At 39.3% G+C, this 12,052-nt stretch overlaps 1 protein-coding gene across 1 annotated transcript in view; it reads right to left on the bottom strand.

Moving 5' to 3' along the window:
• The window catches only part of LOC137623054 (KICSTOR complex protein SZT2-like), a 362,398-nt gene that overhangs the window by 79,273 nt on the left and 271,073 nt on the right, over window positions 1–12,052 (bottom strand). Inside the window, exon 65 of the mRNA XM_068353692.1 lies at window positions 9,184–9,243. Coding sequence (XP_068209793.1) covers window positions 9,184–9,243 — 60 coding nt within the window. The remainder of the gene's footprint in view (window positions 1–9,183; window positions 9,244–12,052) is intronic.

The following is a 12,052-nucleotide window of genomic DNA, read 5'->3' as shown; positions in this document are numbered from 1 at the left end:
AAAAAATGAAGCCCATTCAAAAAATATAATCAGTTAACCATAAAAACACGAAGTATCTAACCCCCATATATTATATTCCTTACCTTACAGCAATATAACAGTAAAGTATACTAAAATCATGTGTATATTTCCAAATAAACTGAAATATGAATGAATCACCAAAATCCTCAAAAATAAAGAAACTCATTTAGGATGATGGCAATCTTTATATGTATGTAAATAATTAACGGAGATGAAAATTGAGCAAAACATCAATCAACTCCCCCAAATGCCTACAATGGCATGCAGAAAAATCTGTAAAATCAAATAAATCAAATAAACTTCATGGACATTGTACAAAAGCAAACCACTACTACAGCACAGCCTTCATGCACTTGCTACTGATGCTTTTATCAACTCTATTTCTCCAATTACGGTAGAGAAAACAATACCTAGAGGGGCAAGAGGGTATTAGCTTTAAAAATACAAATGCATTAGTTACAGTATTACAGAACATTTAAAAATAGAGGTACAAATACAACTACTGTACAAGGACAACATGATTCAAATTTTTACGCAAGTTAAGCTTATTACTACAGATGTAGAGTTAAAACAACCTGGTATTTACCTTTGTTATACTAAGCAAATGTTTATTACTAGAAAGACTACTCATGAACATTTAAATCCAAAAACACAGGACAGTCATTTGCAAACAATTTAGATTTCAAGTCTCCATTTTAATTATTTTTAGAAAGTTACTAAAAATCAAATTTTCCATACCTCATTATGGCTTACCTAAGTTATATAGATTAACTATATACATGAATATTTTGAGAGACTAATATTTGAGAAACCTAAATTGCATTATATCTTTCTGAAAAGTATTAATCTACTGGAATGGGCTGAAATCTCTTGAATAATCTTTTAAGACTACATTATTTCATATAAAACTTACTGATTAATACTAATATGATGATATGCAAGCTAAATTAGTTCTAAGACTTTTCCAGCACACCATACTAACTACAAAAATGTATATACAGTGTACTGTATATTGTGTGAATATCTAATCTTGCATTGTGTTACTTGAGACTTCTGTTGTTCGTAAGTAACAATGCTAAATTAATTTAAGCGCTATGTTAATACCAAACTATGTATGATGTAAATAACAAAGCATTATTGAGACTTCTGTTATTCATGAGTAACAATACTATAATATTAATTTAAGCTCTATGTTAATAAAAAAGGGATTTTGACGAAGGAAAAATCTATTTCTGGGGAGAGACCTGTGGCGCCCGGTGAAAAGAGTCCTTCTTATATACCTTTTCTGATAAAACCTTCCAATTATACCAGAGAAAGATAAAAGCATGGAATGCTGAGGTTACAACCCTCGCGCGAGCACCTTTAGGGTGTCGTGTATAAAGCAAAGGCGCGTGAAATCCACTATTCACAGGTTGTCTTCCATTTAGTTAATTCCTTCGTCAAAGGGATGGGCCGATACAAAGGCCCTTGCCAACCACCAGCGCCACACCACCCACGCCACGACGCGAGCGCCATCTGAACAACATCCTTCTGTATTGGCCATGATGGCTTGGAAAGGAAAGGGTGGGATTGTGTAAAATAAAGGGGAAGGGTTTCACCGGGCGCCACAGGTCTCTCCCCAGAAATAGATTTTTCCTTCGTCAAAATCCCTTTTCTGGGTCGATCTGTGGCGCCGGGTGAAAATGTACCAGAGAATGCCTTCCAAGCCCAACAATAACTAATTTAATGAGGGGAGAGAAACAACACCATGTAAAGAAAATCATAAATAATTAAGGTAAACAAACATGATAACAGGGAAGCCTCCGAGTATCAGAGGAAACATGCTACAAAACTGACATGGCTAAGAATATCCCAACCCTGTAACAACGGTAATCAATAATAGTTACAAACATAACCTAATATGTAATAAACTTAGGGTTAACGAACTACCAAGGAAGCGGCGTCGTGGTGCGAGTGGCGGGTAGGAGGGAGAAGAAAAGAGATGGATGAAAGGAAGAACAAAAGATCACTGGGGAGAAATACGGCTCCCAGCTGCAACTGTTGGGTATTTAAGAGCCTGTAAGTTCATTAGATAGTGGCGTTTGAAGACCATAGGAGATTCCCAACCCGTGAACTTTATAAGGTCATCAAAGTCCATCTTCTGGGGGAAATGATCCCGGATTGGCTTGTCAAACGAAGTATAGGATCTATAGCCTAATACCACGTATGGGAATGGTACCTCCTTGTTCCCTGATAAACAAGGGGCCAGACGATCGGGTAGCAGTCGTGGCTAAAAAGGCCCTGAGAGTGGTGACCGGACATAGAAAAGTATCTTGGAGAAGAGGAATAACTTTCCAAGGGGACCACCTATTTTGGGGGTTAACGGCCGAATCATATTGGCGAATTGTCGAGTCCCTTTTGACTGATTCGATGAAGAAATCGTTTTCCGGTTCAATGTTCGAGTCTCTACGAGCTGCCAACTTCCTGTAGTCCACAAAGTTAGGGTTTGGACATCCTTGAGTAATCCGACACAGTGAGTTTGGAATACTCGGGTCAGTTTGAGGAACGGAATCCGGATGGGACGGAGTTTCTACTCGAGGAGGAGAGGAAACCAACTGTTCTTGGGCAGTGAGGTGGTACTAAAACCACTGCGCCCCGGAAGGAGCGCAGTCGGTGTTAAAGTTTTTAGAAGATTCACTGGGAGAGATAGGGAAATCTTCCTCTAATGGTTCCAATCCCGGGGTAATGCGTCCATGGCATGAGCCCGAGGGTCCAGGATTGGGGTCACATAACAAGGTAGTTTGTGATTGATCTGAGATGTGAATAGATCTACCTGGATGCCTGGAACGAACCTGAGTATCCACCGGAGTGAAATTCTGACTCCAGGGAACTCGTCCTGGATAGTGAGCCCGTTCTCACACCCTGGCCTCCCGCTAGGTGAGGTGCTGACAGGAACCAGTTCTTTTCTGTTGCCCAGGCGAAGAAAGTGACCAGGACCTGATTCAGGTTGGGTGACTTGGATCCTCCCCTGTTTCCGTAGTGTACCTCGTCTGTGCTGTCTGACACTACTCTGATGTGGGTCGACCTCGGAGGAGTCTCTCTCTTCAAGGTCAAGAACACCGCCATGGCTTCGAGAACATTGATATGGGACTGTTTCATGGCTAGTGACCAAGAACCTGAAACATCTGATGTTCGGAGAAATCCCCCCATCCACTTAGAGACACGGCTGAATGGAATGTCACTTGTGGAGGTGGGAATTGTAGAGGAACCGCTTTGGAGAGGTCCTTCGGTTCGGACCATGGGCGTAGTCTCATTTTCCCGACAGAGGGGATCTTAGAGACCTTGTCTTCTTATAGGTACTGTAGCTCTCTTTCTCCAAAATCGATTGATGTCTTGAGTTTGGCTTTTATTAGGAGATCTGTTACTGAAGTGAATTGGGAAAGGCCGAGGATACTTTCTAGGCTCTTTGGACACCTGTTTGTGCTTGAGAAATCCTTGATCTTGGGACCTATTCCTCTTACTTTTGGAAGGGAGAGACAACGTGTGCTTCGAAAGGTCCCACTGAATGTCTAACCATTCTAAGTGGCCTGATGGTCGCAGGCGAGACTTATGGAGATTGACCCGAAATCACAGGTTGTCGAGCGATCGAAGAAATTCCTTCGTAGCTCTGTTACCTTCTATGGCCGGCCGGGCCCAAATGAGCCAACCGGCCAGATAAGCAATGATCTGTATCTCTTGGTTCCTGAGTTGTTCTAACACTGCCTCTCCCAGTTTCGTGAATATCCTGGGATCAATGTTGAGGCCGAAGGGCATGTCTTGAACACAAAGGCTTTCCTGCTTAGGTGGAAACCCAGATAAGAAGAGAAGTTTCGAGCTATAGGCGCAAGCTAATAGCGGTCGGTAAGATCGACAGAGGTGGTGACGGTCCCACGGGGAAGTAAGGTCCATACCTAAGAGATAGTCGTTTGATTGCTTTTTCTTGAGTAACCCTGTGGTGTACTCTTTCAGGACGGGAGTGTATTTCTGGGAGAAGGTCACTGGCGGAGGAGGAGGACCTTGAGGCCATTTTCATCTCAAACCGTTAGAGACCATGCTATGATCCCACAGACCGAGTCCAATGGTCACGAAAGTGGTAAAGTCTTCCCTCTACCAGGACCACCGCGTTGTGAGGGAGTGAATCTAGGTCCTTCCCTTCTCCGAGCCCCCTTTTTCCTAGGTCCGCTTTGATGTCGGGACTGTCTTCTACTCCTGTAGCTTCCTCTCTGGTGTCCATGAAAGGAGCCTGAGGGTTCGGATCTAGGGCTGCATGCAGGCAAAACATCCCAACGGAGTTGGGCTGTGTACCTGGGGAATCAGTGAGGTAGACCACCTGATGATGGGGGGTCAGATACAAAATCGTCGAACCAGAGGAAGGCTGTGATGACGAGTGGGAAACCGACTATCAATTCCTGTCTGATAGAGGTCTCAGACAGAACGTACTTCCCACAACTGACCCGATCAGACCAACAAACGTGTAGGTCGAACTGGAAGGGCAGAGCCTGGAATTATCGTACCCCCCAGGCTGACAACATCCTGGTCCAGACAGATCGGGCCTGCCCTTTAGGAAATAATACCGTTACCTTCGGTACCTTGTCTAATCTAACCAAGGCAATCTCTTTCAATCGAACGAATCCGTTGAATGGGAATTCTAGTACCTGGGAGTAAAATCTAGGTCCCCCAGAGGGAGGACGTCTATGCCCTCCAGATTTATGGTACCACCTATATCCGAGTTCCTGAACGGCACTGACTCACCACCATACCTTAGAGCTCGTCATAGCCCCTTGGATTTCCTTAGTATGTGTTGCTTTTAGCCGTCACCGTTTATGCAGGGTAACATGAACATTAGGATCCTTTAATGGTCCTAGGTCGGTGACGTAGGTAATTGCAAAGCTGAAGGCTCAAAACTCATCCCCACATACCTGCCCGTCCATGGGGTCGTTGTCCAACCTTAGAGAGGACACTCCGAGGAGATAGGGACCTCTAGATGGAGCATTCCTTCCCAACTTCGATCCCCAAGGGTGGAGAGCCTCTCTTTGCAGGCCAGAGAGAATCATCATCATCCTGATGGGAACCATGCAGGTGAACCTTCTGTAACAGAAAGGGGACATAAGTCTGGATGTTCCTTGAACTTTGGTTAGCGATCCCATTCACAGGCTGGGATCAGCTGTATACTCTTAAAAAGCCATTTTAAAGACAAGTTATTTAATGTAATATCTTCTGGGGTATAGTGCGACACTTGTATTCATGAAATGTGACACTGTTGGCGCATTCGCCACTGGGTGGAAATTTATTTCTATATGAACACTATGTTGTATGGATATTTATCCATATCTAGACATAGTTAGAATTGACTATGCATAAATATAGGCATAATTAATGTATTTCTATTTGAACACTATGTTGTATGGATATTTAGCCATATTTAGACAGTTAGGATTGAATATGCATAAATATAGGCATAATTAATTTAATTCTATTTGAACACGATGTTGTATGGATATTTATCCATATTTATACATAGTTAGAATTAAATTCATGCATAAATATAGGCATAATTAATTTAATTCTATTTGAACACGATGTTGTATGGATATTTATCCATATTTATACATAGTTAGAATTAAATACATGCATAAATATAGGCATAATTAATTTAATTCTATTTGAACACGATGTTGTATGGATATTTATCCATATTTATACATAGTTAGAATTAAATACATGCATAAATATAGGCATAGTTACGTTCATAAATAATTTTTTTTTTTTTTTTTTTTTTTTTTTTTTTTTTTTTTTTTTTTACAGGTAAAACAAAAGATTGGCCACCCGTGGTCTGAGTGATCTCCGACAACCATCCCCGGTACAAACAAAGGTCCGTCATAGTGACAACGTGAACCAGAGGAAATCTAATATTAACCTCAATGCTGATCGCCTGTACGATATCCGGTTAAGCCGGAGATTCGATGAAAAAGAATCGTAATGACGATATTGTGATAATTCATGAAAAAGGGTTCATACCCTGATTCTGATCGTCTGATTGATCTCAGTTTGTACCGGAGAACCAGTGACAAAGGTCCGGCAACGTGAAATCGTGATCCTCATCGGTACGATAACATTCTCTAAAACTGAATGTCTGTGTTATCTCCAGTGAAGCCGGATATTCGATGAAAAAGGGACCGTAATAATGAAACTGTGAAATCCTCATCGGTATCACATTGTTAACTCCGGTTCTGGACGTCTGCTTGATCTCTGTTTGTATGGGAGATCCGGTAGCAAAGGCTAGTCCCCGTGAGATCGTGACCGTCACCGGTACGATACCATTAACCTCAATGAATGTTTGAGTTATCTCCAGCGTAGCCGGAGATTCGATGAAAAAAGGGGCCGGAAAGGTGTAATTGAGATCAAACATGACAAAGGTTCGTGTGCAAAAAGGTCTCAGCCGGAGTCTGAGTGCCGGATTTCACCGTTGCACTCCAAATATCTGACTAGTTCTCACCCAATGAGTATCCATTATAGCGGCGTATAACTCAAGGCGGAGCTAAACATAACTCAAGGCGGAGCTAAGGGTGTCGGTATAAATCGAACCCAATTAATGACTCATACACCAACGTTCCTACTAATAGTGTTAGCTATATTAACAGTAACCACATCAATAAAACGTGTATAACATTAAACGTACTATCATCAACTCTGATAATAAGAGGAGGCCTGAATAACTCGTGAACGTATAAAAACGGAGAACGGGAAAATCACCTCCCTTACTCGAGCTAATAAACGAGCACCTTATGTTCTCACTCTCAAGGTTACATAATAAAAGCTAACATCACACAATAATATAAGGAAAGTAAAATAAAACTGATTGTTTTTATTTTATTTTATTTTTATTTTTTATTTTTCCTTTTTCTTTTTCATTTTTAGTCATTGTAATAACCAAAAACGAAGAATAACGACAACGTAACCAATAAATAAGGATATAGTCTAAATCGAGCCTTCCTGGGGCGAGTGTAAACTAACAGACTAACAGACTAAATCGCAAACGTTTAAATCGCTATTCGGCCAAAACCATTGTTGGCACTATAATATCCAAATGTTTGTATATTTGTAATTTACCTAATGTCTGTTAATGACATAAGGATAAATAACTTAAAGCAATCTGCCGACCTGCGAGGGTCGGGGAAGCAGTGACATGCCCTTAAAATAAATATAAACACCAGCCTTAGCTAAAGGCAAGGCAAATATAAGTGTTAAGTGTATGGGCGACCTCCGGTGAAGCCGGAGCGTAATGAGATGTCCTGAATAATGCCGTCTTAGCCAAAGGCAAGGCAAATATAAGTGTGAAGTGTATGGGCGACCTCCGGTGACGCCGGAGGATAATGAGATACCCTGAATAATTCAATTGTGGCTAATAATTCAATTGTGAAGATATAAAAGCCAAGCCGCAGCTAAAGGCTAAGGCTTAGATCATAGCAAAGCGTATTTACAACCTCCGGTGAGGCCGGAGGGAGAAGAAAGGTCCTGAATAATTATTGTGAATAAAAACACAATTGTAATAACAATGGCTATTGTGGATATGGCCGTGGCCTGAGACCGCAGTAAGGGCCACCGGAGGGTCGTATCTAAACAATATGAAGCCCGTCCCATGTAGTAAACAATATATAAATATAACAATAGAACGAAAATCATTGAGAATCCCTCAAGCCGGAGTAGAACTCAAGGCGGAGTGGAAAACGTTCATAAACTACTCCCGAGCCGTAACGGGGAGAGGACGAACACGGACCAAAATAACGCTAACAATTGAAAAGTCACGAAAAATAAATAACTCGTAAGTTATCATCCACCCCGAGGGGGAGAGGTGAGGGAGGGAGAACCCGTTGAACGCACAAAACGGAAAACGGGAAATCCGCTCAACCACCAGAGCAAAGAAAGAAAACGAGAGAAAGGGGTAACTCGTGACTGCGAACAGAAAACGGGGACCCCTATCTCTCGCTCTCTTGGACACAAAAACAGGACTAAAAATCACACAACACTATTATAAACGTATAAAATAAAAATGTACATCCATATAACACTACGATCGAAGAATAGCAACTGCTAAAACTTTAAATAAATAGCACAGTCGAGTGACGAACGCCTCGGAGGGGCGGGCACTAAACAAAAACAAAGCTAAATCGCTATCTCGTTCGTAGGCTGGACTTACTAGCAAAAAGTACCATGAGCATAAATACACAAAAAAATAAAAATAAAAATAATAACGGTTCTAAAGGCATAAGGCCAGGACTTAACCAAGAACCTAAGTGACAGAGTACTAAACGGGCAGACAAAGATGAATTCCCAACAAGTGAACAAACAATGGCCGCCATGAAAGGCCAGACGGGAATTAAAACAGACTATACTGGATATAAAACAAAAGCCCGGTACAATAAAATACTGTCAAAACAAACTATGGTACTTAACATTGGAATGTGTGAAGATGGAGCTTCGGACATGACAAAATAAATCCACGATTGATAAAAAAGACCGAGAGCACCACAAAACAAATCAACACTTAGAATTCCAAAAAGAAGGATGTTGTTCAGATGGCGCTCGCGTCGTGGCGTGGGTGGTGTGGCGCTGGTGGTTGGCAAGGGCCTTTGTATCGGCCCATCCCTTTGACGAAGGAATTAACTAAATGGAAGACAACCTGTGAATAGTGGATTTCACGCGCCTTTGCTTTATACACGACACCCTAAAGGTGCTCGCGCGAGGGTTGTAACCTCAGCATTCCATGCTTTTATCTTTCTCTGGTATAATTGGAAGGTTTTATCAGAAAAGGTATATAAGAAGGACTCTTTTCACCCGGCGCCACAGATCGACCCAGAAATAAAGTTTGATGTGAATAACAAAGCTCACTCCCCTCGAAAGAACCAAATTCCTGACAGAACGGTCTGATTTGATAATATTGTAAAGTAAAATAAGATTATGCAAATAATATTCCACATTAAAATAAGCAAAATCAAGTTTAGAAATGAAAGAGTGCAAAATAACTAAAAGAAATCACCAGCAAAATAAAAAAATAAAAGGGAAAACAAAATAAATCAATTCCTCTAAGAATTGACTGTCAATTACGTAAAAGAAATAAATCAAACCAAATCAATTAAATCATACCTGAGAGGACAAAGTGTTGAGTTTCCTTCCATGTAACCTTATTGATTCTAGAACATAAACCTGTGATAAAAAGACAAGCAGATTAATAACATTTCTGTTAAACAATTTAATGTAATTATTTAGTTATTATTTCTATTATGTTTAAAAGACAAAGTTAGCTTTCGGCACCTCGTAGTGACGGGGGATATTGAGGAAGGAGAAGACTAATTGGTAAGGGACCTCTGGTAGTGGTTTTAACACGCCCCAGTTACTATACCGATACCCTATAAGGGTTAGCGAGCTGGGTATATTCCTGGCATTCCATGCATCTTTTTCTCTGGTATATTTAGCAGTATTTATACCTTAGAAATTGTGCTATAAGGAGCATTTCACGGAGCAACACAGGTCCCTTGCCCAGAAATAGATTTTTCCTTTGTCAAAATCCCTATTCTAGACTCTCATTAGGCTTACCTAAAGGATCTATCTTTAAATAAGAGTTGAATATGAGAGAATGGAATTAAGAGAAGTTAGACAGTCAATAAAAAAAAAGATTGAAGGGAACAGATGTAAAGTAAAGGGCCAAATTCAATGCATTTGGAGTTGAAGGATTTTGCAAGAACCTTCAGTACCTGTACTATGATTGGCGAGTCATGCACGGGAGAGAGGTACCCCCGACAAGGCTATTGGGCAACAAGATGACCTTAAAAGCATATGGAGTGTTTTAATATTCCTGAAAAAACAAATCATAAATGGGATTTATACATATCACTTAAATATCTAAACCTTGGACTAGGAAACTGAAATAGAAAAAAGTCCAATTATATCAAGCAAATCTAGTAAAGACTAATACACCTTCCCCTTCAGAACATAAAATTTTTACTTTCATCTCTGAACCTATTGTTCAAAGAACTATTTCACCAATGAACTGAGTTAAAAAATTATGTTGCTATCAATCAATTTGTTGCTAACAGCTTCCAATCTTCTTCTTTGTCTACATCTTTTCCCACTTCTATGTGGGGTCGATGTTTTTGGTCAGCTTTCTCTATCTACCTCTGTCCCACACCTCATCACCGGTTAATCCCTTTGAAAAAAAATTTACTTGGGGGGGAAAGGGTATCTGTTGACTGTCCAATATGATCCAAAACACTTCTGACTATTTACTACTTCCTATAAAGACTGACCTCTTTCTTTTTTTTTTCTCTAAAACCTATATAATTGTATCTCACTTTAGTTCTCCTATCAGGCTAAAGATACTGTGCCTGCTATGTAAAATGGCATAAACATGTACTGTACGCACAGTACACAGTACATTATCGTCTTATTTCTCATGTGTTGGAAAGCATTCCAGTTGAATTTATATACTATAAGCTATGTAAATAAAGCACAAGATACAATAGTAGAAGACCGTGCATATTAACAACACAAAAGCAATCTTTTTATGTTATAAGTAATCAAAGATCAGAATGAAGAAAAGAAGTTAAATATTTTCAGCAAAGGGAATGATAATGTGCTGAAGATAACTCAAGGCAATAAGAAACTAACTGAATGTTCACATGAAAACTTTTTTTTTATTCTGGGTTTGCAAGCTGGTTTGCTTCCTAATAAAATAAGAAGTTTTCTCGAGATACTCTCCTTTGTAGATTCTAAAGTATGAGTTATTTCTAGTCACATAAAAGGGAAATTTGCAGGCCATCCTGATTTGTATTTGATTTTGAATTACCCAAATTGTTTTGATAAAACCATTTCAGATGGGACTTCCGAGGCTGTAGCAGCCTTTGTGTGTTTTGTGATTATGAGAAGAAGACATTATGTGCCTCCATGATAGGGACAGAACTACATACACAGGCAATAGGCCTTCTAGCTGAAAAAGGAAAAGCTATTCGAGAATCTTTGCTGTCAACTTTTTTTTTTAATATTCTAATCCTTGTTCTGAGTTATTGAGATATTTTATCTTATTTTTATTCTATCTTCTTAAGAGTAGTAGATTAAGCACTAAGCATATCATACTGTTAACAGCCATTCATGAATGCACAGTTTGACTTGACAAAGACACTAAGCCCACAGCTCTTCAATGAGGGTCAAAATGGCGTTGACAAATGTAGTGTGTGTTTATCTTTATATTTCTAATAATCTCTGTGTACAGGTATATAAACAACTACATTATTTTCATAATGAACATATAGTATGTGTTTCATAATTTCCTATAAAGAATTATGTTTATTTTTAAAGTTATTTTTCATTGTTATTATGTGACCAACGTAAGGTCATGTAAACAGCATAATTTGGACTCAATTTTTGTATCTTAATATCTAGGGATGAACGACGTAAAGTTGGAAATAACATAAGGTGAAATGACTTAGAAGCAACATTATAAAATCTTTTATATCTATGCGTGCTAAAATAAACAATGGCTGCTTGCTTGGTTTACTTGGAGTCACTCTTACCCTTGTACAGGCCTTTTATTAAAAACCTCTAAAATGTAATTCTATACAAAAGGTAATAAGAGGATTGGTGTCGACCTCAGGATTTGACTATCTAACAAAATCAAATCATTAACAATGATCCATGAAGACCATTTAACAATTTTACCATGTAATGTAATGAAATGCCTTTGGAAATGAGCATTGTTGCAATATATCACAATATAGAAGTAAGAAAAATTAACAGCAAGAGACAAGTACCATTTATAGGTTCCATCCAATATTTAGAGTAAAGTTTCCATGGTAAAAAAAAAAAAAAAATAAGTACATAAGTACATACAATACCCTATAACCTATATCTATTTATTATACCTTCACATTTCCTAAAATAAGAACAAGGAAAAAATAAAATTCACAGTTACTCAAGTGCATACCACAAAAGGAGGACCTTAATGTAGTCATACATTGAG

Source organism: Palaemon carinicauda, chromosome 30 (assembly GCF_036898095.1).
Source record: "Palaemon carinicauda isolate YSFRI2023 chromosome 30, ASM3689809v2, whole genome shotgun sequence".
NCBI lineage: Eukaryota > Metazoa > Arthropoda > Malacostraca > Decapoda > Palaemonidae > Palaemon > Palaemon carinicauda.
The sequence above is the reverse complement of the archived record's forward strand: the minus strand, read 5'-3'. Positions and strand labels throughout refer to the sequence as shown.